At 40.5% G+C, this 27395-nt stretch overlaps 1 protein-coding gene across 1 annotated transcript in view; it reads left to right on the forward strand.

Annotated features, from left to right (window-relative positions):
• Positions 1-27395, forward strand: part of EXOC4 (exocyst complex component 4) — a 390468-nt gene that overhangs the window by 16433 nt on the left and 346640 nt on the right. The window contains exons 2-3 of the mRNA XM_088141428.1: positions 8414-8603; positions 14778-14972. Coding sequence (XP_087997554.1) covers positions 8414-8603; positions 14778-14972 — 385 coding nt within the window. The remainder of the gene's footprint in view (positions 1-8413; positions 8604-14777; positions 14973-27395) is intronic.

A 27395-nucleotide genomic window follows, 5' to 3' on the forward strand; every position in this document is an offset into this window, starting at 1 on the left:
AGGTGTGGAAGCTGACTGGGTGTCTTTGACCCCGTTGCACTCTGTCAGCCCAATCCAACTCACAGAGTTGTTATTGTGGGGAAAAGAAGAGGGTGGGGCATTATGTATACCATCTTGAGTTGTACAAAATAAATGTTGGATATAAATCTAATAGGTGGTGGTGGTGGTGATAAGTCGCCCAGAGTCCCCTATTGTGGGGGAGATGGGCGGGGGAGATCTCCAATTAATAAATAAATAAATGATGATGATAATTGCTCGAGAAGGTTCCATAGAGTCTGAGGAATCTCTGTCTGACACAGTGATCAGCTGAGCAGTTGCAACATTTTTCTTTGGCAAGCTCTCTTTTTTGCAAATGACTGGAAAAGCTACTTTACCATTTTACCATTTCTCCACTTCTCATTTCCCCCCCAAATAACACTAAAATGCTCCTGAAATATTGATAGTTACTTATTTGGTTCAATATAGCTTTCAGGGAAAAATGCTCATATCTGGCATGCAAAAGGCAGAATAAAGTACGGTTGTTGCTGTAGAGCTGAGAGTTGTCCATGCAATTGTGCTCTGACTGTGCATTTAAATTGTAGCTTAACTTTCATTAATGTACCATATTTCCTGCTGATTACTTAAATAAACCAATGCTATGAGTAGAAATACATAAGGGGAGGTCTATGAAATTAAAAATGGCTGGGGCACAAATGTTTGCTTCTGAGAAAAGGACCCAGAATCTCCTTAAGGGGAAAAAATGAATCATTAGCGGTGGAATGGGAAAGCAGGAATGGTGGCTTTGTTGGACTCTGTATTAAGCATCATAATGATTTTTATTAATCATTAGTTTATTTACATAGATTTTAAAAATTCCTGACTCCTAATGATTCTGGGTGGTTTACATTATAAAAAAGATAAATTAATAAAATAAAAGTTATAAAAGTGATGTGCATCCAGAAAAAAGAACCATACAAAATAAAATTTTACAGAGGCTCACCAGCACTCTATCTCAAGGCCTGAGAAAATACTGTAATCAGGTTTTCAGTGATTTTCGGAATGTCATCTAGTAGGAGCCATACCTGATATCCCATCTTATCCTTAAAGTTTAGGGTGGCCTTGTCTTATAGTTTTAGAATATTTTTTTTTAAAAAATTGATGAATAACCCCTACAAATAACCTGGGTTCACAAAACTCATAAAGACATACTATGGTTGTTTGAATTTGACTTATAGCACCATATGAATGCAGTAGTTGTGACTTGTGAATAGTAGTTTATGGTTTAATGCAGTATGTAAGCCCTACCGTTTGTAGATTACTCAGTAAACCATGTTTAAATGAACCATGGTTAACATGATGTGGGAACTCCATGTTTGCCTTTTGCAGCAAGCTATGAAATAGCTGCTATTTTTAATGGGGTTTACTTGTAGTCTGGAAAAGCAGTATTTCTATCCAGGAACCTGGGACGTTTCTTCTCTGTGTTTTGTGTGGTATTTTTTTCCATATGTAATTGTCATTATTATAATCTCAAGAGATCAGTTCCCATGCAGTTTGCATTTTAAGAATAGTAAAGACTGGAGAATCATCAAATGTGTTTTCTGACTGATTGCCTAGTATTACAGACAAATGCAGTAATGATCTGTTCTGCTACACCACACAACAGAGTAGAGCCTGTAGAGATTCTGTGGATTTTCCCAGTGAACTCCAAATTCAGCTTTGTTTCTCTTCACTACTATGGATTGGGACTGTCAGCTGATCAAAGGTCTTAGTGTCTTGCTTTAACTTATTAATCAAAATAAATATTTTATTACCTCAGTGAAAATGATATTCTGAAGGCAGTGTAAATGAAAACAGTGGTTCCTTTTCTGTTAAGCAAACCAACAAATAATTCTCAGTAAATTTCTGTTAGATGCTTTGCCTGGATCAATACGCAGATGTAGGAAAGTGGCTGAGGCCAACCACTAGTCAAGCAAAGTAAAAAGCCTTATCCTCTTCCTCTGGCATTGGCAAACTAAAGGTGTTATTTCATGCTGTTTACATACAGGTAGTCCCCGATGTACAACCACAGTTGCGACTGGAATTTCCATTGCTAAGCGATGCAGTCGTAAAGCAGAATGTCACGTGACCACATCGCTTAGCGACAGCAATCCCAGGACTCCCCGTTGCCATTGTTAACTGAATCCCACCCAGTCATTAGCTGAGGACCCATCCCAATCCAAGCCATTCTGAGCTTGATCCCTCCCAGCCCTGAGCCTCAGTAAGGTAAGGGATTGCCTCCAACTCCCCCCCACCTATCTCCCCCCCATCTTTGCCCTTTTGGCTGCCCTGCACACTGCCTTATGGGGGGGCAAGCAGCCCCAGAATTGCCCGGCTCTGGGACTGCTTGGCATGCTGTGGCTCAGGGGCTTCTTGGCGTGCTGCAGCTCCGGGCCTGCAAGAAGTCCTTGAGCTACAGTGCGAAGTCCAGCCTGGCCCACCAGCACGGTGCAAAGCCACAGCTGCCCCAGGAAGCTGCAGCTGCCCAGCCCAGTCCCAGCTGCAGTCGCCCTTGCCACCCTGCACTCCGACACCCCTGTGCTCTGCCGCCCCAGCTGACCTTCACCATCTTTTTGCTCCCACCGATGAGGCATGCCTTGCCCGGCACTTCGTGCCAAGAGGCCCTTTGGTGCTGTGGTGCTGGGCCAGGCTGGGGTTGGGCTTCATGCTACACTGTGGCTCAGGGGCTGTGATGGAAGGTGAGGATGACCTTGGAAGACGGGGAAGAAGTGCTGCCTAGGGAATGATCAGATAAAAGAGAGAGGAGTCCGCAACAGAGTAACAGCCAGAGAAAGAAAGATAGGAAGGACCCGCCCTAACTACTCAGGTGGTAAATAGGGAGAGCGGGAGATTTCTACTTTCAGACTTGCAAGATTCTGTTAATGTAGCCTTACAATAAGGTAGAATTAGCTCATCTGGTCGTGTTTCCTGTCTGGTTTACCTGGGAAGGCTGGTGGACTGCTTTTTGCAGCCCCAGAGCCGCAAGCAGCTGCTTTGCACCGTGCTACTGGGTTGTGCTGGGACTGGTCTTCGTGCTGTGCTGCAGCTCAGGGGCTGCTTCTCACAGCCCCAGAGCTGTAGCACAGAGCAAAGCCAAGGGCCTTCTTGGCAAGAAGCAGCCCCTGAGCCTCAGCGCGGTGCAAAGCCCAGCCCCAGCCCAGCTCAGCGGCACAACGCAAAGCCGCAGCCGCCCCAGCCCAGCCGCAGTTGCCCTCCCCACCCTGCGCTCTGAGGCCCCTGCTGCCCTGCGCTCCACCACCTCAGCTGAACTTCACCCTTTTCTTGCTCCCGCTGCTGACGAGGTGTGCCCACCTTGGCCCTTTGCGAAGCACCTGCTGGCCACATGAGACTATCTTCCCCAGGTCTTATGAGGAAACCGCCATGTGTAACCTGGGGAAGAAAGCCTTGCATGGCCAGCAGCTGCCTCAGGAAGGACCAGGCTAGGCATGCTTGATCAGCAGCGAGAGTGAGAAGATGGTGAAGGTCAGCTGGAGTGGCGGAGCACAGGGTGATGGGGCCAAAATGGCATAGATGGGGGGGAGATAGGTGGGTGGGGGAGTTGAAGTGCCCCTGTGGTCATTAGTGCAGGAGGGCTGCCAAGCCCTCGAATTTGGTCATGTGAATGTGGGGGTACTGCAACTGCCATAACTTTGGGGACCGGCCGTAAGTCCCTTCGCTCAACACTGCTGTAACTTCAAACAGTTGCTGAACGAATGGTCATAAGTTGAAGACTACCTTTAGTCTGTTAGAACACCTCTGAACTGTGCAGAGACTAAGGAGCAGGCTCTTATTCTTGTGGTGAAAGTAATTTTATGGATTTTGTACTTGGGATTTATTTAAATGTTTTTACCTGCTTTTCTACTGTGAGGTTAACTAGGAAGACTTTTCTAAATCTTTGGTCAAAGATCATAAACCAGGCACATTTTTCCCCCCAGCTTTTCGTCACATAATCATCATCCGTGCAATACCGCAGCCTAGCCATTAAAAAGTTAAACCCAGTGGATTATGTTTGGTGGTATCCTCAGGCTAAGAGAAGAAGGCTACAGCAGCACCACCACTTCTCAGAAACAAGCTGTGAACAGAGAAATGCTTTATAAAAAAAATTGCTGAAACATACTGTCTACTTGCAGCACTGAAATCTGGGAAAACTGCACTAAGCTTTAGGTTAAGATTGAACAGAAAGTGGTCTTTTATAGCGATGTTCCTACTCACCAAATGGCAGTTCAGCTGCTGTGCATCCTATTACATTTACACTGCAAATAATATTATGCTTTTTAAGCAGGGTATCTTATTATCATTCTTGAGTTGGTAACAGCTTTCAAGGTAGGGTACAAGAGCCTCATAATGTTGGCAATAAATATATGAAGAAGAGTTTATCCAATATAGGCAGTGGTGTGCCAGAAAAGAATTTCCACCCAGAATTTGCAAAAATACAACTTATGTTTAAAGACAGATCTAATTAAGCCTCAGATTCTTACCTGAGCAAAAATGTCTTATGCTGTTTGCTTGCATGGACTGAGCACCAAGATCCAGGTGATGTATTGTACTTGGGCATTGACTTTAATTATACAACTATCATTTTGGAAGGCCCATTTAAGCTCCTGCTTGGTTGACTTATGGTAGCGTTTGAATTCAGATGTTAGAAGATTCACAAATGTATTTTTTCTGAAGTATCACCTCTGATGCATGTCATTTTGTGGGATGCCTGAGCTGGCAAATATTGGAACGGTCAGCAGTCCATGCTGCATGTTGCTCTGCTTTGGAGGGCTAATTGGCTGGTTTGAGGGGAACAGTTTTAATATGAACAAATATCTCTGCTTGAAGAACTGCAGTGCTTTGCCCTTGATGAGGTGCAATTTTGGACAAGCAACAGGTGCTAAACTGCAGAGAAGTTTTACTGAGCATGGAAATGTGATTTCTAGCTAATTACTGTGTACACACTAGGAGTTAAATATTAATGTATTGTCTTTTGTTTGCTATATCCATTTCAATAGTTTCAAAGCAAATGGTTTTCTTCTTGGAATACATTTTTTGCTCCCTTGCTTTGCAAATGTTTTGTTGATTTTCCTCATGAACGTTTTAATGGAGCTGCAGCGCACGTTGAGGTGCCCTTCAAAGATATTTCTGCAGTGTCAGCAGGAGTAAGAATATTAAACATTTTTGCATTGCCGTGAAGAGATATTATATTTGGATCTGCTTAGTTCAGGCTGATTTCAAGAGGTTTTTGCCAGACTCTGATTTAAACAATATGAATTTAGGATTGGTAGATTTTTTTTTTTTTTCCTATCAAGGGGCATATTTTGCTGGGGGTAATAGGTTAGAAACCAGAGTTACATTACTCTTTGTTTTTCCCTGCCCGCAGGAATCTCAAGTGTTTGAGCATGATAGTGATAGTATTGAAAGTAGTAAAATAATAATATTAATAGAAATATTAAAATCAATTATACATCAATCTTATCATTACATTTGTAGTAATTCTCAAACTGAAGTTTACTAAAATATCAACTGTATCTCCTCTTCTCTCTACCCCCCTACCACCAGGTTGGCTAGTATTTGGATCTTAACATCTTGAATGTGTCTTCCACTATATATAATACTACAAAATCTTGATTAAGAGCAAGCTATATCTTTGAGGATACTTTTCTGATATCAGAATTGGGCCTCAGCTATATAGTTTTAGGATTTGTTGCCCTTGTTTTGATTTTCTTTTGGAGATACGCTAAAGCATAATCATCTTCCAAACCTGATATTTTTAATTTATTATTTCTTTATTTTACTGGACTTATATGCTGCTCCATGTATCACTGACTCTGGGCTGCTTATATAACATATTTTGTAAAATAAGGTTAAAAATTATACATAGAAATCAAACCAGTAGCAACTAACTTGGAATTCCATGCCAGTGACAATATACAAACTCAATTAAACTAAAGTACCACAATATAAGAGGGAACACTTTGTGACAATCTGTCCCAGGGTCTGCTGGAAAAGCAAGTTTTAATAGGTCTTCTAAAGTCTAGGAAGGTTGGGGCCATTCAGATCTCCAGGGAAATGCTGTACCAAAGAAGGGGAGGGAGCAGAAATGGGAAAGACCTATCTCAGAGCTCCCTGAAGGTGAAAGGAAGGAAGGAGCCCCAGAGAAGCCTCTTCTACCTACTGTTACTGGATGGGCAGAGGCAGCTGGAAGAAGACAGTCCCAAAGATACTCAGGTGCTGAGCCACAAAGTTCTTTAAAGGTGACAGCGGGCACCTTGAATTATACCTGGAAACAGACAACCAATGCAGCTCAGAGTAGAGGTGTTATATGGAGAAATCATGATGGACCATAACTACCTGAACCTGAACCTGAGCCTTCTGGACCAGCTATAGCTTCTGAGTAGTCTTCAAGGGCAGCCCATTTTCTTCTTTATTGGGTCAGCATTTAGCACACAGATTGAGTGGTTATTGTTATTGGCATTTTTAATGTTCTTAATTGGTCTTTTAATTAATTTTGACCCAGTATAAACTGAAAGCTATCAGATTGAAACAAGTAATGATTATATGGAAAGATGGACTTCATGCAGCTGAGTTTTTCAGATTGGGTTGCCTTATTAAGGAGGTCTTGCCTTCTGTCACCCTTAATTCCTTAAGCTTGTAAAGAACAGTTTTGGTGCACTGGAGAAAACATGAAGTAAATGATTTATCTGGTGCACCAACACTACTGTTCATTTCTTTTCTGTTTTGTCAGCCTATTGTAACTCTGGTAGGCCCCTTTTCATCTATCCTGCACTGCAGGTGCTACTACTGCTGCTTCCAAAAAAAAAAAAAAAGACTTGTAATTTGACTGTAATTGGTTGCCACTCTCTCCTGCATGTCCACTGAATCCAAGTCTTAGCTAGATAGAGTTTCAGTTGTTTTAACAAGTCTAGGAATGAAAGCCAAATTGTACAGGACTTGAGAGCTACACTAACCTTCAGTGATTTTCCCTTCAAGTCCCTTGACTGATTGCTCAAAACTGTTAAAGAACCTGAAAAGGAAATAGACAAAACACTTTTGCTTCCATACATGGATTATTATGGCAAGTCAGGGAGGTGATAGGCAGGGCCATCCTATCACTCTCCATGATTACTCATAAATGGTGTAATCCTTTCTGATAGTGTACCATGCAGTGAAAGCTGACAAGAAAGTGCATGAGATAGAAAAAACATATCGAAGTTCATATTTGGATGCTTTGTCTATAGCAATTATTTCAGTATAAGAAACATAAGTTTGCTAAAAAAAAATCAAGTCTAAGAGCTCATTCTGACCCTCAGAAGAAGCTGGGAACCGCTTCTACTGCTGGTTCTAGAAGCTCATAACTCAGATACTATGGGGAGAGGGTCATGTGTGCATGTGGTGGGGGAGGAATCAGGTGAGTGGTTTAGAAAAAAAATCTGCCTCTTAAACATGTACATAATTATATCCTGTCTGGACTTTGACATTTGAAAATCCTACGAAAGCAGAAAGAGACTTCTGCAGTTCCCGTCTCATAGCAAAATAAATGCAATGCATATTTTATCCGTGTACCTCTGATTTTCCTATTTAAAAATCTTTCATATACCTGAAGCCAGTTAATTCAGACTGGTGCATGTGCACTGGCTACTGTATTACTTAGGAGAAGGAACACGTATGTGTCTGGAGGTTGTACCTGCTGTACATTTCAACTTAGTTTGGGAATCGCCACTACCGGCATCCAGCCAACCAATGGAGAGTTTGGAAAATATTGTCCTTTAGACCCTAGCCTTCTGAAAGGTAACTTCAATTTGTTATGAAAGCAGTAGAAAATATTAGTGCTAAAACACAGAGAATAAGGTATATGCAACCTATACCCAACCCGAAAATGCAGCGTCAAAATGCCTCAACAAGTAAAAAGATTTTGATTCTGAAAGAATAGTAGTATCGTCACCAGATATTTATCCCTCGAGAAGTCTTGTCTATACCATCAGAGTGTAGGTCTGGGGTTTTCTTTTGAACCAAGCATGATGCCCCTACTCCTAAAATTGGAATATAGATGGGGTGCTTCTGACCATTTTGAGGCATTGTTGGCCAGCTCCAGAATCTTTTGAAAAACCTGTGGTTCTTTCCTTTCTGTTTTCTAGTCCTGGTTATTTATTTTTGATTTTTTGCTGGCAACTGAGTTTCTTTCTTTCATATAAGGGATTTAATATCTCCTTGAGCTCATGGGATAGAAGCGGATAAAAATAAAGACATTAAAATAACATTCCTACAGGTAGTAGTGCTGGTAAGCACACTTTTCAAATTCAGTGGTCGTTCCTTTGTTGTGTTCTGGGGATGAGAATTTTACATGCTTGTCTGCTGTGAAAATAACCTTTTGTTGGGTGAAACTTCTGCCATGAATCTTTTCCCTCTTGTTTTTCAGGACACTGTCCACTAGTGATGATGTTGAGGACAGAGAACATGAGAAGGCTCGCCTGGAGGAGGCGTATGAAAAATGTGACCGTAATTTGGATGAGTTGATTGTTCAGCACTACACTGAACTTATGACTGCCATCTGTACCTACCAGAGCATCACTGAACGCATCACCACTTCACGCAACAAAATCAAGCAGGTAAAATGCAAGGCAGAAGATGCAGGACAGACAATTTTTCCAATACAAGCTTGACTTTACACACACAACACAACCCCAGAGTTATTTCCTTGTGGTTTCTGTTACAACATCTTTTACTGAAAAAGTACCCAGCATGATACAGGCTATGAAAACATTTAAATTAACACAATAAGAATAGAATTATTCCTTCTTTTTCCAAAGTTCAGCGATAGGTGCCAAAATGAAATTCGTGTGTGTGTGTAGATATGTGTTACACAAATATGGTAATGTCCTCTCCTGAGATAGTGGGTAGATTAATTTCTTAAAAGCTAGTTGAGGCTCCAGCTTACCTGGAATCTGTGCTCCAGATCAGATTTTTATTCAGGCGGACCGCAGTTACAGCAGTGAGAAAAATATACTCTGCACACATTCAGAATAATGTACTTTATAATCATTTTTCCTTATCTTTGGATAAACCTTGTAATAGGTAGGCTGTCATCAGCATGGACAGCAATGAGGTGTGGTAGAAGTTGTTGTCTGAAAACATCTGGAGAGCCACTTATTGCCTGTCCCTGATTTGTAAGTTGAAGGACTCAGATCACGGTAACAAAGTGAAAGCGTCGCTGTTAATAAGAGATCTATTCTTGTTTTGGGGAGATGGTTGTAGTAAATAATATGAACCTAGGTGGACTTGTTATCTAGTCCAATATAAGTTGTATGTATTCAAGAGGTTTGGGGGCTCATTAGTGGCTTTGCAGAGGCCAAATCTGGGTTATTGTTCGCTCCTACATGGGAGCCTTACTTCTCAAACCAGTATCTGATTATGCAGCTGTCTGCTGATGTGATGGGAGAGCCCATAACGTTTGAATTCTTTATTCATCACAAGTAGGGCACTAGGAAAAGAAATTGAGAAAAGCCACATGGTTGCTGAAATATTCTTCCAGCTCTGTCTTGATGTTAGGTGTGTGTGGATGCGTATATGTGCAAAAAATACAATATGTGGGTGGGGAATGTCAGAATGTGAATCCGAATAAACTCTGGCACTAGAGGTGTGCAGAGTGATGAAGCAGACTGGCTAGACAGCAAGTGGGCTGAGTGTGCGGTGTGTAGAATGAAAGGAAAGCTGCTTTCAAACTGGCATTTCTGCACAGAAGGGCCATCTCTCTCGGGACCGTTCCTAGTAACCCTTTTGAACTTTTCAAATTCATTTAGTATTTCTAAAAGGAAGTGAGGGCAGTCTGATCCCTTACAAGGATAGCAGTTCATTTCAAGGATTTATGTACAAGGTTCAGCTCTGTGTGAAGGCAGAGATCAATTACACAAAATTTGAAATAAACTATAGTCCAAGCTAACTCAATACAATTAAGCTCTGCACGGGTCAGAAGCAAATGTAGAGGCAGAATGACCTTGAGATACTCCCTTGAAATCTCTACAGTGGATGAAGGACCTTTTGGTATTTACTGTTGCTGATTAGATTCAGTCATCAGGTATTGAAGTGATTTTCTTTAACCTCTTGGGATAGACAGATACCTACAGGCTTCATTTTGCTCTTCTCTTCTCTTCTCTTCTCTTCTCTTCTCTTCTCTTCTCTTCTCTTCTCTTCTCTTCTCTTCTCTTCTCTTCTCTTCTCTTCTCTTCTCTTCTCTTCTCTTCTCCCTTCCCCCTTCCCCCTTCCCCCTTCCCCCTTCCCCCTTCCCCCTTCCCCCTTCCCCCAAACGTTGGTCTGTTAAATTAATAGTCCTCCATGTTTGTATCCTCCCTCCCTCTTTTTGCAAACTCTGCTGAAGTTTTTCTATTGCATGTATTAAATTCAGAGTTCTTTGCCTGTGTCCTTGAAGCAAAGATTGGAGGGGAGGGGGGCTAAAAAATGGCTCTGATGTTTACTGTTTTTATTTTTTTAGAATTATCCTTTACTTGATCCACCAAAGGTCAGTGAGGGTTATCAGCCTTTTCTTTCATTATTAATCCTTCTATCAGCCTTGAGAGATAGGCTAATATGGTGTATATGTGTGAGTGTGTTTGAATGACAGAATTGAAGACTGTATCTGTCAAGATTTAAAGCCAGTGCTCTGTCCACAGTATAATCCATCTCTACTTTCTAAATTCTAGGATCAGGAAAAAAAGGAAAATCACCTGAAAGCAGATTAAAAAATATTAGTGTAGCTCAGATTGCAATTAATATAGGGTGTGGCTTTCTCCTGCACAGAAATCAGCATTTTTTAGTTGAGGGTAATCATTTCTGGTTATTGATTTATTAGCCCTATATCTAGTTAGAGAACTCAAGTTATAAGAGAGGAGTTTCCAGATGAACATTGGGAAAAGCTTCCTAACAAGTCAAGCAGCCTGGCAGTGGGACCAGTTGTTCTGGGGAGACAGGGCTCCCTCGTTTCCCTTTGCTGGAGGTGTTCAGATAGAGGTTGGGCATGCATTTGTGAGGGAAGGTTTAATTTGGATTCCTGCGTGAAGCCGAAGGTTGGATTTGGTCTAAAAGACATTTATCAATGCTGTGATTTTATTGAAGGTGCGGAACGTCCTTCCTCCATTCATCCTTCCATAGACTAGGCTTCCTTAATAATTTGCCCACAGATATTTGGGGGGGGGGTGCAGTTTCCAGAATAGCTAGTCTTTGGTTATTGTGCCTGGGAATTCTGGGCATTGCAATCCCAATATACTTAGAGGGTGATGTTGCTGAAGAAGTGTGTTATAGCATGGAGAAAATGTGACCCAGAAAATTGGGACTTGCTTACAAAATCTATTTAACCTGGGGCTGACCTAAAGGCTGATACCATGGCTTTATGATTTCTCCAAGATATTATGGTAACTGTAAAATTGGTGCCACAACTGTGTGGCTATATGTTGGCTACAATGCAAAAATATTAGCATAATCTGTTTTCTTCCAGGCACCCTTTCTTTTTAGGTGCCAGTAACCACTGGATACTTGAATACCTGTGCCCCAATTCATAGATATGTCTTGCCTTAATGATGGGATGGCAGCTTCCTGTAAATCCCAGCAGCTGTTTTGGAAATGATTTTTTGCCCTGCCCCCCCACCCCCCCACCAGATAGCACTGCTTATAATAAAGTGCTTTCTAAAGTTCCCTCAGTATCAAAAGCTGTTGGGTATGTATATGGGATGGCCTTATCTTCCTGTGTCTGGAACTAGTTGTGTAATATTTTGGATCTTGTCATAGATAAGGAAATTCTGGAGTTTTGTTTTCACTACATTTCAGCTTTTTTGCAAGCATTCATAGCAGCAACATAAAAGTATACAAGATTTTTTTTTTTTTTAAAAAAACATGTTTTTGGACATTAGACATCTCTGGATTGTGTTTTTTTTATTTTCCACTAGTGATAACAACCTCACCAGGGAGGTGTTGCCTGTCTGCTGTTCCCCTGTTTAAAAAGGGGCGGGGGGGGGGAGCAGGTGATTTGTGTACTAGACAAAACCGCAGTGAGAAAAGCCATTACTAGTTTGTGAATTGTATTGTTTTTAAATTACATTAGAGGTATTCGACACAGCCCACCCAAAATTAGCAGAACGGATTTTCTTACGGCTGTAACTTATTCTTTTGCTTTCAGTCTCTTAATCACAACTCATTCTTTCTGGGTTGCTGCTTTTAAATTGATTTGCAGGATTTGTGTTCTTAAGCAGGTTTATCATACAACTGACTCTCCTGGCTGATGGGACAGTATTTTTCCCCCTGTAATTGGAGACCTGTGTTCCCTGTCTCCAAAATCCATGTTGGGAAAACACAGAGGTATGCTTTTGGAGACTTGCCCGAATCTAAGCAGGAATCCTTTTCAGAAGATGGGCTAGGTTTTTTGGTGAGAGGTACAGGTAGTCCTCGCTTAACGACTGCCCTGTTTAATGACCATTTGAAGTTAAAACGGCATTGAAAAAGTAACTTTATGACTGGTCCTTGCACTTACAACCATCACAGCATCCCTGCAGTCGTGTGATTGAGATTTGGGTGCTTTGCAACTGGCGAGTGTTCACAACCGTTGCAGTGTCCCACGATCACTTGATGGCCATTTGCGTGCTTCACAGCCGGCTTCCGACAAGCAGAGTCAATGGAGAAGATGGTAGTAAAATGACAAGTTGCAGTCACATGATGTCTCACTTAATGACTGTGTCACTTAGTGATGGAGTTGCTAGTCCCAATTGTGGTTGACCAGCAAAAGCAAGGACTACCTGTAGTTAGATTGGATTGTATTTGTTAGTGTACTGTTTGGACTTTTAGCAATTTATCTGTTTGATCTTTATGTATACCACTCTAAATTCCTTTCTCAGAGGAAAGACACATGCACTTCAAATAAACAAACAAATAAGCCAGCCAGCCAGCAAAGGATTAGGAATTTTAACTAGTGTATAGACAAAATTTTTCAAATTCAAAATACTGTGGTTTGACTTTGAAACAGCTGCTCTGACTGTGAAATGCTCCAAATTCAAAACAGGGCCATTTTGAGCTTGGGATATTTCCAAAAATGTCAGAACACTGCTGGTAAGTTTGGAACAACTCATTCTCAGATGTTTTGCACACATCTAGCTTTAATACATGTTTTAAAATTGCCTAATATGAGTGACAGTGGTGTGTGAATCTCTCCCTGGAGTGGAGCCTTTCAGCTAAGCGTGGTCTTATTTGGCTGAAAGGGGAGACTTGATGGCTTTTAGATCCCTGACAAATGGGAGCTGCAGCAGAATGTTCTAGAAATCAGTTGTGCTCTCTTCCATAATACACATGTCTGGGGTAGATCACCTCCTTCATCTTATAAGTGTATTTGTATTAGGAAGGTTGAGAGTACCATTTTTTTATTTTCTGAGAATTTTTTAATGGGGTCTATATGCAGTCCAAAGGCATTCATGTAAAGATGCATTTATCTGCATGTTGCCTCAGTCACTGAAGTAACTCTAGGTGGCTAACGTATTAAAGTTAAAACAATCAGAAAAGCAATAGCAGTAGCAAATAATAATACTACATAGCCACATGCTGGGGAGGATAACCAACTGAGATGGATTAAATCACATCAGGGGATTGTTGGACCCAAAACGGGGTTCTTGCCCAGAGACGAGTGCCAATAACTTCGCCAGACACGAGAAAACTTTAGAAGTTTCCTTTATTGTTGCGCAGCAGTAAAGGGGCTACCTCTGTCAAAAGAGGCACACCGAACACAAATCGGGTTTTTTATACATTAAGTTCAAGAAAACAGAGTCAAAGGGAAGGATAATGATTGGTTAGGAGCCTCTTTATGACCTTGCGCGTCATACCGGTGCATACTTAGGTTATTATGATTAATGACTGTTGGTTGATATCTCATTATCATAAAGAGACAATATGCCTATAAGGGACAGTATACAATACTAGGAAGTCTGGTATCATAAAGAGATAACTTAGGGAAGGGTCACTAAGTTAGTTTGCATTTATCTATCTCTACCATCAGGAAGGGGCACCAAAAGGAAGGGGAAATTACAGGCTAATTCCTTTGTGCCTTGGGAAGTTTCACATATGGGTTACCACATCCTTACCCTAAAGAAGGGTCACTAAGGTTAAAAGACCCATTATAAGTTAAGGCTGGGAGGGATTAGCTATAGATTCTTGCTCTCCCACAGGAATCGCACATGCAGTATTTCTCCATTCTTGCCCCTCAGGATAAATCACTACACCCTGCCCCAGGGCCTACTGTAAGAACCAACTTTTCACAGCTTTACAAAAACACAACATTTGATGTAAATGCCCAGTGCTTTGCCCTGTAGCACCCCAAGTACTGATTTGGTTTTTTAAAATTATCTTGGAAAAATTGGACAAAGTGCCTGGCTAGTATCCAGGGAAGTGTTGATGGATGGATATATTGTTCTGCAGGGGCATCACATGCCTCCCCCGCTCCATCCCATTTTTCCTACCATTCAATTTTTCTGTTTCCCCTTTCCCTAATAGTTAGCATTAGTGATCATAGGGACGTTCAGGATTTGGGTTTCCTCCCTCCCACTTTAAGTCTACTTTTTCTTGAACTAATAGTTGTAGTACTTGTTCCCCCTTGACTCTGGGTGTCACTGTATTGGTTTCATAAGCCGCACTGTTCAAAGCCTGAGTGCTGGAATAACAGAGAACAATGGCAATACTTTGATTTGACAGGGCTGGCTGCTTCCAGTAGGGAGGCCATTCAACTCACCTGAATTACTTTGTGGTCTCCTTTGCAGGTCAAGGAGAACCTGCTTTCCTGTAAAATGCTTCTCCATTGCAAGCGGGATGAACTGCGCAAATTGTGGATTGAAGGTATTGAGCACAAGCACGTCTTAAATTTGCTGGACGAAATTGAGAATATCAAGCAAGTGCCACAGAAGCTGCAGCAATACACGGGCAGCAAGCACTACCTTATTGCTACGGATATGCTGGTAAGAGGTGATAGCCAGTTTTTGACAGACAGCTGTCTGATACATGTGCACTAGATCTGCTATCAGGACCAGAGTAATTACATCTGCCATTTGCTCACCAACTGTATTGTTCTGTCTGCCTGTCTCTTTGGTGCTCTTCTGTCACTCACTCCTTTTTTTGATCTTCACTCTATTAACCTCTTTGGTTGCTTTGAAAGCGACAATGACTTTGACCCTCTGTCTTTAACCTCCATTCCTGTCCTCTCATATCTTGTCTGTTGTTTCCACTTTAAGTGTCTATTCCTTTTCTCTCCAACACTTCATTTCTTTACCCCAAGGAACCCTTCAGCTCTCTTGTCTGTGTTCTTGGCATCATTTTTTTCCAGCTTTGGAAGCTTCCTTTTTAATAGCTTTTCCCTTATGTTATTTCTTTCTTCATTTTTCATTTCAGAGCAGCCCTTACTGTGAATACATCTGCTTCGTCTTTGTACTGCTCTCCTGTAGCTTTCCACATGTGTCTCAAGCTTCTAGTTTGGATTTTCTGGCCTTTAAAAATTGGCCGTGTGTCCTTCTATATTCCTGATAGTTATAGAAGGAAACTGGGCAATTGCAGAGAATTAGGTTGTGTGGCTGATCAAAAATATGTTGCTCATTGAGATTGGGTTTTAGTTATGATTACATTTACCAGGGAACCCATTTTCCTGCGGTTTTCCCAAATCAAAGAGAAAAAAACTTATTTGAGTTTGTCGCAGACTCACATTGTAACTTGATTTGATTTGTATCATGAAGGAATATGGTGTTCCAAGGAAGTATCCTTTATTTATGCCAAACAGTTGAGTATCTTATGAAAGCGTATTCACCACTTGAGGATACCATGAATAGCCAGGAAAAACAAAATGGATCATAGAACAAATTAGACCAAAGTTCTCACTCAAAGTACAAATGATCAGATTCTAATTCATATTGTGGACACATTATGCTTGAGAGGCCCATAATGGTAGGAAAAGGAGAAGAGGAGGATATCCAGCAGCAAGGTGGATATATTCAGTTGCAATAGTAATTAATGAACCACTGAGAAACCTAGGGAGGCCAGGTTGAGGAGAAAAAGTCTATTTATATAGTAGCTAAGAATTGACACCAACCTGATAGCACGTAACCAAGCAAGCAAGCAAACATGTTGTGTGAACACAGCTGAATTGGATTCCTGACCTCATAGCTTTTAGGTACAACCCACAATGACATCACATGCATCATAATGTCATCTTACACATGATGTGAATTATGTAATTTGCAAAAAACATAATTTGAGTTATTGGCGTGATGAAGGCTATCTCCTGCATTATGACCCAAGTAAGTATGTTGTGTGAAATGCAACTTGTGAATCTTCAGGGAGGTCCTCTACATTCTCTGTCCACTGCCGTTAAGTACCAGGATTGAGTTGAAATAACTGAAAAAAACATGATAGACTTGAGATTTGTTTATTTCTTTTAGTATAATAAATAGATTTAAAATGGAAATTCTCTGATTTATAGAAATGCAGCCCCCATCTAGACATCTGTTACAAGCCAAGATGACATCGAAATGACCACATGTGCCTTGCAATGTCACTGCTCATATGACATGAATATGTAATATGGATCAGCCAGATCATGACGTCAGACACAAATACATAAGCCATGTTGTTTGTGTGATGATGTTATAAGGTTATATGCATTATATGCTTTTGCATCCCTGGAAGGTGAATGTAATCATTGATTCCCAGGCTGATAAAAATGTAGGAGATGGTTATGTCAACAACCACTAGCAAGCTCCTTTGTTACCATTGAAAAGGCCTGTCAGTTCACTGATTCCCAGAAAGACAGTTAAGGACAGAATGAAGATGTCTGTGCCCTAATGTGCTTTGGGGGATATATTCATTTTAAAATGAGAAATAGTTCAAGCGCCATAATTTTTGTAACCCTGTCCTTTCTTCTCAGTAAAACTTGCTAAAGACCCCATGTGGGTATTGTGTGTGGAGAAGAATCCCTTTTGGGGTCTGCCATCTCCATTCCTTTTTAATTCTTTCTGTTACAGATGATCTAGAAGGTAGCTCTTTAAGTTAAACCTTCTTAAGCCTCTTCTGGCTTCATATCAGAATGAAGCAATAATTGGGTTCTTGCTTCTGGGTAATTCTATTGTTTTTCATTGTATCATCTGTATAAAATAATTATTAAACTGTCAGGGATGCATAATGTTTCTGGATCTCCTTGTCCTTTGTCCTCAAGGTAAACAGCTGTTGGCTTATCAAAAGCCCAAAATGATTCCACGAAGACGGTGATACATCTCATGGGAAATAGGAGAGCTGATAAATATTGTCGCCTGTAGCTTTGTGATAGGTGCAGTTGAAATTAGACCTTTGCAGTCATTGTGTGCTGTGATGCAAACACAGTAATGGCATAATTTCTGGAGCTGCATCACATTTCTGCAGTCTGTCCTTTGTATTCCACTCACATTAATTGAAGTAATTTTGCCACTGAAGCGTGTTTCCAACCTCTGCATTTAAATTGAAATTTTAATTCCCTTATTGTTTGGCAAAGAAGTCTGAAGATGGCTTGTTACAGGTTTCATTATCACTCAAAACACTCCAGCTGGTTCTAATGTACAATGATTAATTCTGGGAAGACTTATTAATGTAAGGAAGGAAACCTTTTCCCAGAAGCTGGAGCAAAGAAGCAAAGGCATCTTGGCAGTGGCTGGTATTTCTACGGAGCTAGATGAAGAAAAATGCGTGTTTGTAGCTGGCTGTCAGCATCAGCTTAAAATTTGCAGAAATGAGCTTTACAAATTATCAGGAGAAAGTTCTGTGTCAGTATTTCATGACTAAATCCGGTAACAATAATTTGGAATGCTGCCATATTTGCCACTCATGTGCAAGAAGACAGCATGTCCTGCTAGCTAATGTAATGCTCATGCTAACAAATAAGTTCTGTTATTCAACCTATTGGAAGAAAATGATTATGCATTCTGTTTCCCTGATTCCATTAAGAAGACTGAGCCTTGGTTTCTCTTTCTGTGCTTCTGAGCTATGGTCCTTCTGTGCCAGATTACACAAAAGCGTCCCAAGCTGTGGAACCTGGAAGATGATGTGCTTCTTTTTGTGTTGAGGATCTCATAGAGCTAGGGGTATACTATGTGGAGGAATAGTAGCTAACAATTTAAGTTCCTTATGAGCTGGGTGGAGAAAAGGTAATAGTTGTTTCAAGCTCTGCTGAAGGAATGGAACAGTTGGAAGGGCCATTTAGGGCACTGAGTCCAACCCCCTGTTCATGCTGGAATCCAAATTAAGGCATCTCCAATAAATGGCTGTCTAGCCTTTGCTTGAATACAATTGGTGAAGTGGAGCCCATGAGTTCTCTGAGCCATTGGTTCCACTGTTGAACTGCTTTTACTGTTGTGCAGTTTCTTCTAACATTCAGTTGAAATCCGTTGTATTGTAACTTAATCCGTTTTTGTATGTCCTGTACACTGGAATGAGAGAGAATAAATCTTGGTCGTCTTCATGCATTGCCCTTACAGGTTTTGAAAAAGGCTACCCCATAGGGCTTCTCTTTCCAAGGCTAAACATGTCCAGTTGTTCAATCTCTCTTCATGGAATTAGTTTCTAGTCCCCTGATTATCCTCATTGCTTTCTCCATGCCTTACTTTGTGATTGCATGGTCTGGTTTTTTTGTGGTTTCTATACCTAGGGTGGGCAACCCATGTGTGGCACACCAGCATTCCATTTGCAGTTCCCAACATCCTGAAGTTACACTACAGTGCAATTTTTGGAGTTTGGGCAAGGTTTTAAGGGTGAGACTTCTACAATTCCCATCATTACCCTTAACTCCCAGTCCAAAAAGATGGGAAGATAAGTTTTGGTCACATCTCTTTGGATGACATCATAGTTCATTAGATGTCTCCTGCAGAAGCTTGGGAGGTAAGTTCTAACCCCTAGGATCTCAGATGTTGCCACTGCTTTTTCATAGATTTTTTTCCCCCTAAGATGCAAGGAACTTAGATTCTTGGTTCTATAAGGAAATTTAAATAAAATGCGCTCTCTCTCTCTGGTCTGAATAGCATCCACTGGAATTTTGCACACCCACTGTTTAGAAATATATATAAGCCACCAGGTTTTATATATGATGAAGCATGTGATTATATTTCATGTCTCTGCATGTTATTCCAATAATTGTGTAGCACTGTATGATTTTCAAGTATATCTTGAATGTACCAATGCCTTTGAACAATCGTATTATTGCAACAGAGAGGTACGGTAGATAGGAATGTTGCTTGAGATTTTATATGAAGTCTCCTTAACAATACATTAAAGAGTTTTCATAAGAATGAAGAGGGGAAAGAGGGAGCAGATAGTATTAGCTGCAATCAGCCTCAGGTCTCAAAAACTAATACAGTATGCCTCATCCTATACAAGATCCCATTACAATCTGTTTGAGCACCATACTTCAAGAAGTATATAGAACAATTTAAAACAATTAGAGGAAAGCATAACAAATGCTATATCTCAATCTTGTGCAGATTTTCTAACATAAGTAGGGTTTTGTCTGTCCTCTGTTGCACAAATACATTGTATATAAAATATTTATTGCCTATTTACATTCATTTTGGACCAGAAAAAATTATTGGTCTCAAGAAATCTAATCATTTTCCAGCCTGTATTGAGCAAAGTGGCAAAAAGGTATTGGATTGTTTTAAATCCTGCATTGCTCACTTCTGTGCAATGTTTGGTTGCAACAGGAGTGAGAAGTCTTTGGTTTCTTGGTGAGAGATTCTGGCCATTCCTTGGCTGTATAACATTACCTAAATGGGTTGTGGCTTTCCAACATCTGTTAAAAGAGCATCTGGCTCTGTATTTCTGCTTTCTCTGTATTGAAAGTCCTCCTGACCCCTGACACCCCCTCCCCCCGAAATGCTGGATTGGTGTTGGACCAGAGTCTGCAATTGCTTCAGCGTTCTGTTTTATTCTTGGGATTGAGCAGGTCGATTCATCTGTTTGTTATTGATTCCAATTGAATGCATTCAGCCTAAAATCCTTTGTTTCAGACGGGACCTATCCTTGCAGTCAAATTAAGCTCTTTTTCAGTTGTTGTGCTTTATGTGGCAACCTCTGAAATAAGGCAGATTTTCTTGCTGCAGCTTTCCATTGCAATGTATAAATCCTGACTTTGGAGCCCCTCTTATTAAGGTATGAGATATTTCTGCTGGTTTGTGATGAACTGGGTCTGTTTGCTTGCTTCCATAAAAATAGTAAGCTTATCCAAGACCATTTATTTATTCTTAATGGCAACGGAGGTCATGTACTGGGTCCCAATGGGGTCAGAGGGAAAGGGTATAAGCCAGATATTTGATTCCAAATGAAGCACAAAAGGCATGTAATAGAGGCAGACTAATCTAAAATTAGTCTGTTCATTCTGGAACAAGCTGAATAAAGGGAAAATCTGGGCAATAGGAGTCAGTTATTCCCCCAGTGATACATTTGCTCATACTAGGCATCATAACCCAAGATACTTTAAAAGCAGGGCCTGTTGGTTCTCTAGAGAACATGACCAAATCAAATGTGTTGACATACTTTTAAATTTGTTACAGCTACAACACAAGATGTTAGACAATCACCCCTTTTGTCTTTAATAAAAGATGACCACCTATGGGCATGACAGGTGTTTAAAATGAGCAGATACTGCTCTTGAAGAATACAGAGGGGGAGTATAATAGGACATCAAATCAGCAACATATAATGGAATCTTTATAGTGAATCTTTATATTTTTCTTCTGTAGTTATCTGTCCAGTTTTGATACATATGCTTTGCTGCCTTCACCTGTCTTGTGTGGCTAGCCCAAATTGGATCAAGACTTGTTTCTCCTGTAAATTTGTCTCCTGAGTTGAGTAAAATTACATGCATTTGATTTAAAAGGCTGTAGGGAAGATGTGTGCCTTTCAAGAACATTATGCAGTCTTCTTCAATCAAAGGCTATAAATGTCTATCTTGAGAAAAGCAAAAGTGGAGCCGATGTTGATTGTGGTGGCCTATTTTAATCTGATATGCTGGCCTTGATAAATATCTGACCTTTGTCGCATGTGGCTTATTAATAAATAAGAGTTACATTACCCATTAGCACTGATGTCTAGATTTATTATCAGATCTGATGCCAAGACTGAAGTGAAGAAGAGATATGGCACACCTGGGCCTTGGGTGAAAGGATGGTTGTATACATTTGCACAAAGAGAAGGGTCAAGGATTAGGGTCATGAGAGGACAAAAAGCTGTGCAGAGACTTCAGAGAATATAATTTTGTCTCTGGTATTTTTTCTAGGCTAGTTCATCACTCTAAAGTAGAGTAGCATCGTGAAAATGAGCTGTAGGGAGCTGATGCCTTCCTCTTCATTTTCAAGGACAACATTGGAAGCAGCTGTCCTGACAGGTGTATTGGCAGGACAGGAAGGTACAGGTAGTCCCCAGTTTGAGAACAGGTTCCATTCCTAAGGTCTGTCCTTAAGTCGAATTTCTATGTAAGCCAGAATAGTATTATTGTATAATACTGCATAAGTAGTATTGTGTAATTAACTTGAACCACTGTATATTTAACTCTAATTTTGCTACAGTAGGCTCCGTTCTTAACTATGGGTTGTCCTTAAACCAGGCATTCTTAACTCAAGGACTACCTGCATTCCAGCCTACTGGCCCAGGGGCCAAAACAGCAGCCAAAGTCATTCTGATAAGCCCTCTGTAGGAAATGCTTTCCCTAGCAGTGAAAGAAGGACAGAAGGGGAGCTTGATGTGTGTGCTACAGCTTTACATTAAGATGTTAGGAGTCCAATAATAAATACTAGAGGACCATTGAAAAGGACCTAAAGAACTCATATAACCAGTTTGGTCTCAGCCACCTCCCCACTGTTCCTGGCAATGAAAATCATCTGGAAGTAGCATTCATTTTAGCAGGCTGAAATTCTGTTATAGGGGAACTTCAGTTTGGATATGTCCGAGTGACCTAATAGTCTGGAAGTTGGTCTTTACCCCTTGCTTTTGCTGCTGTTCCTTTAGAGGGACACTTTTCCCCCTGAAAACGTAGAGAATGGGAAAAGCTGTTATTTAGTTTATTTAGTTTATTTCACTGTAAAGAAGCAAAGAACATGCTTTGTGTTCAAAGGTGGAATGGCAAGAGGTCACTTCCAAACATGCTGTGCAAAATAGATTAGGAGCACCCAGCCAGGTTTTTTATCAGTATTATTGCCCCTAATCCAATTTTCTGATCCTGTTTGCATTTTGTTTTGTTAATTTCATTGTAGAGACAGAAAGGCATTTGGAAACAGAAGAATGTGAATGGAGAATTCTTCCCTCGCCTCTTTGTAATATCGTATCGCCTTGGCTTCCTTTAACGTACTTAACAATAACTTCATATTTTCCTGTTTAATCTGGTGAATTCCATTATCTGAGGCATTCTGTTGCATTAAACTGTTAGTGCCTCCCATCGGCTTCATTTGCCTTGGCATGTGCTTGACCCCCGCCCTGTTCTTCTTTTGGTTAATGCATCAACAAGCACTGATCCCTCCCGAGTATTATCATTTGCCTGTTAGCTCAACTAATAACAACCATTCATTTAGACTGATGAAAGTTTATTAAATAAGAATGGGTGGCAATGAAGGTGATGAGGTAGTGGTAGTTAGCGTTTTTGTTCTTTTCTAAATAGTAAGAGTTTCCGCAAAACATACCACCTTTAGTATGGAACCAGCTAAGGGTGCCGAGAGAGCAATGCAGGGCTGTGGTTTAGTTATAGAAGAAATCGCAGGGTTACTGCTATCTGCTTATAGTTTTCATGCAAGGTTTAGTAAGAGGTTATCTTCCCTGGTATGTTTTCTGGTCCACACACCCTCCTTTCAACAACAGCTGGTGAAGAGGAGGAGTTGAGAGATGCACTAAGTGGTGAGATGATGTCATGTGTTTCTCCAGCTACATTGCAGGGAGGGAAGAGAATCATGTCTGTGTATTTTCTTTTTGGAGGCAGGGGTGTTTTGCAGGGCATCACTCACGCCACTAGTCCTGCCTCACCCCAACCGGGATAGTCCAGAGCAAATACAGCAGGTATTATTTTTCCTGATATAACTGTTCCCACCTTTTCTTTTCCTTTTCTTAATCAGGGATGTCAGAGCAAGGCTAGAAAAAGAGTAGTGCCTTTCTCTGAACAAAAGAAAACACAAAGGTAGTTTAATCCCAGCAGCTGGTAGGGATTTGCAAAGCCTAGGCCATCTGAGGCCCATTATTACATTACAACCCCGAGACATAAAGTGGCACCAAAAGGGTCTGTTTAAAATGGTATTTAGTTTGTTAAGACATCCAGCAACAAAAGAGGATGAGTGTTGAGCTTAGAGAAAAGTGACTGGATTCAAAGAGTTTGTGGAAACAAAGGGCCAGTGGTTAGACTCATCCAAAATGCAGATTTAGCCTCAAAGAAAAATAGCTGCCGATGGGCTTGGAGAAGGCTTTGAACACATCCATAATAAAAGAAAATTAACTAACATACTCAGTTTGCCTTCTGCACTGCTTGTGTCTGATCCTTTCTTTCCTGTGTTCCTCAGATGGGTTTCTTCAGTTTCCCAGAGACAAGTTTTCTTTTCTCAGAAAGACACTAGTAAACTCCTTCTTGACTTTTTAATCTCAAGAGAGGAGGGGATTTGTCTTTACACAGGAATTTACCAAGCCGTCCCTCTTGGATTTCCTTACCAGAGCTAAAGAAATATAACATTATCTGGAGGTTGAGTCATGGCAACTGGACTTCTTTTCTTTTGGCTTGATACCATGGCACAGACCAATACCAAACAAGCCTTTACACAAGAGGATGGCCCAGCACAGGAGGAGCAACAACACAGGACCAGAATCAGCAGTTTACCTTCATCTAAAGGAAAAAGGACACTCATTTGAGGACAATAATGTTCACATTTTGGACAGAGAAGATAGGTGGTTTGAGAGAGGAGTGAAGGAATCCATTTATGCCAAAGTGGAAAATCCTTTCCTCAGCAGAGGTGGAGGCCTCAGACACAACTTGTCTCCCATTTTTCATGCTGCTCTTTCATCAGTCCCCAGGAAGATTAAGACCACTTCATAAGTTCACCAGGGAGACAGCACTTAACAACCTACTTGGGGATGAGTGAGGGATTAGGAGCAAGACATCCACATCCCAAAGACTCTACTAATCACATTTCCTGTTGTCCCTTCAATGAGCCCATCCTGTTAGTCAATGCAGCCACCCTGGAAGACATTTATGGGGTACCCCCTAACCAACTTTCTAGACTGAAGAAGCTGCCTGGACAAGCAGCGAAACGTACCAAACCAAAAGGAAAGAAAGAAAAGAAGTCCAGCTGCTGTGACTCAACCTCCAGATAATTCCACCTGGATGACTGAGAATCTTCATCAACAACATTATAATCAATTGTATGTTCTGATGCAGCAGAGACCTCTAGTCTTAACCTGGCTAGAGGCACCTGTTAAAATTGTGCCTGGGTGCACATCAAGTTCCGTTCTGTCTAGGGGACTTAATAAAGACAGAGCAGTTTCAGCAGATATTATTGTGGTTATAATATTTGAAGATCCACATAAAAAAAAGTTTTGTATTTTTTAGTGCCGGGAAATGCAGAGGCTGGTTTCTCTTGGGACCTTGGGAAAGACCCAGTTATTGCAGGACTTCCAGAAGTAGTGGGATTGGTATGTAATTGCAGATGGCTTGCCCTTTAGTCAAGCCGGAAGATGTCAAAGTGTCTAACTAGCATCATTGATAAGTAATATAAATGAATGAAAAGCCATGTTCTGCCACAGGGACTTTTGAGAGATGTTGTGATGAGGTTAATTTGTTAAGGCTTCTGTTTTCAGACATCTCATTTGTAGCTGCTTCAGTTTCTCTTCAAGTGCAACAGCAAACTAACATTTTCTGGCACTGTGATATTGTTTTGATGGTTTCTCAAACCCTGATTTATAGGCATATAATTTGTCTCTAGTAAACTAATGAAACTCTTACGAAAGGATAGGAGATGCTCCTGATCTTGAGATTAATGGAAGAACACATACAAACGTCTGCCAGATCAAAGTAGATGACCTTTTAAAATGTAAAAGTACATAGTTTTTTTTTAATCTGCAAAGGAAGCAGAAGAAATTATAGGAGCTGGATATAAATCATGAATACTACTCTTCCCTGTATAATGCTCCATGTGCTTTTAATGCTTTTTTTTTTTTTTTAAGTCTTGCATACAGAAGAATGCAACCTCCATAATTCTCAGTACAACCCGGTTTGAATAAAGTGATGTATAGATTGGACTTGGAAGGAAGATTCTGTAAGTTGATTGCTCTAGATCAGTGTTTCTCAACCTTAGCAACTTTTAAGATGTGTGGACTTCAACTCCCTGAATTCTCGCTGGCTGGGGAATTCTGGGAGTTGAACTCCACACATCTTAAAGTTGCCAAAGTTGAGAAACACTGACCTAGATGATAAAACAGGTGTTTGCATGGCTTTCAGTATATGCTGTTAAGTAAGGAAAACAGCATTATTATTCAGACAGTGATTCCATTACTTGATCCTAGGGACGAGAGTACCTAACTTCTTTTAAATCTCATCAACTGTTGGGATAAGGAAGAGCTTCTTTTAAACATGCGAAGGGATACCCGCAGATCTTTTCAAATGTATGCTTATGACTGTACTCTCTCTTTTGTAGCCATTTTCCCTTCTCTTTTCTCACTAAGTGAAACTGCTTATATAGACCTCTCTTCCATACCCTCGTACAATTTACACATGGCTGGTGCCATTCTCGGCTGGATCTGTTCTTTTCAGTTGTGCATAGACTCATCTTAGATCTTCACTGTTTGGTTTTAAAATCTCTGCATGGTTGGAATGCCCATAATACTCCAAAACCAATCTTAGCCACTGACCCTGTGACTAGAAAAAATGGAGATAATAGAGATCAGAGCTTTTGTAGCTACTTTCAAAGGCTGCAGCCTGTATTTATTTCATTTCCCATCCCATGTTGAATTTATCTGATTTATATATGTGTTGGGAGAAGGAGCAGCAGCAGTTGGCCAGTCACCTATCTAATTATGTATGTGTTTGGTGCTTAAATGTGATACATCATTCATTTCCCTGTAGTAACTGCTCTAAAAGATTATTCAGAGCTGGGTGTCTGCCATCCTGTAATTCTAAACCCTTCACTTGTCCTTTATTGGATCATTTTATTTTTTTAGTACATTTATGGCTTTCTTCCATCTTGAAACTGAAGGCAGACTTCCATCTTGGAACTGATTAGAATTAGATCCAGACCTGGGGAGCTTCAAGATGTGATTGTTTCATGTATCCTTTCCCATATCCTTTTTATCATCTCTTAAAAATATGTTAAAGCAATGCATTTCTGTTTCTTAAGCTTCAGTTCTGTAATAGTGATACCAATAGCTTTATCTTTAGATCCTAGTGTCAGGTGTTTGAACTCCAATCTTTGCAGTGTAGATGTTACTCATTTTGGGTGGGTCATGGAAATTCTGAATGGGTGCCTGGCTTCTTCTGAGATAATATAATTATTTAGAGTATAAGATTAATTTCCCAGTTGCATTTTATATGGGTCAACTTTCAAAAGAATAGAGAAGGATCAATCTGGCTGATGGTACAATCTAACATTATATGCTCCCTTGCTTGTCTTTCTGATTATTCCCTTTTGGGGGATTTGAAGAATTTCAGAGACTCCATCTTCTGTAGTAGCAGATAATTTATACAAAACAACTAGTTTTTGAAATGGTTATGGACTTGCCACAATCACAGTTTCCTTCCCATTATCCATCTTGCTTCTTAGCAACAAAGGAATATGACTTAAAATCTGTGAATACCCAAGACAAACTGTTATATTTCCCCCCAGTCTCTGAAAGGAGGGTTACAGCTAGTTCAGACAAGACCTCTGGAGTAGTGTGTACAAAATGTTCTGAGTTCAAGATATTCTGAGTGTAGAAAGGCCATTTGAGGGTTTAAAGCTTAGAATGCCCATTTTGTTCTGAGCTTGAAACCAATCACATCCCACCAGTGTATACGTATGTACTATGAATGTAGTGTTGGGGTAGTGCTATTAATTTCTTGAGCTTTTGTGTATGTTTTGTGCATTACACAAATAATATTCTTATATATTGTTCTTGAGCTTACAGGTGGCACACTAAATGCAAAAATCTATCTTGCTTTATTTGTTGAGCTTCACAGATAAGTTGCCAAATGCATAAGTGTGCGCTGTGCTTGTGATTTAGAAAGAAGCCTCAAGTTAATGAAGAGAAATAAGTCTTTGCTACTATTAGGCTGTTCATGGGCTATGATGAAGGAATCATTTGCTGTGTTTTTCCTAAGCTTAGTTCTGAAGCTATTTTTGCAGGTGAAGTCTGCAAAAATATGTTTAAATGTT

Source organism: Python bivittatus, unplaced genomic scaffold (assembly GCF_059951505.1).
Source record: "Python bivittatus isolate LINGU-HERP-01145 unplaced genomic scaffold, Pbiv_v1 ctg000330_np1212, whole genome shotgun sequence".
NCBI lineage: Eukaryota > Metazoa > Chordata > Lepidosauria > Squamata > Pythonidae > Python > Python bivittatus.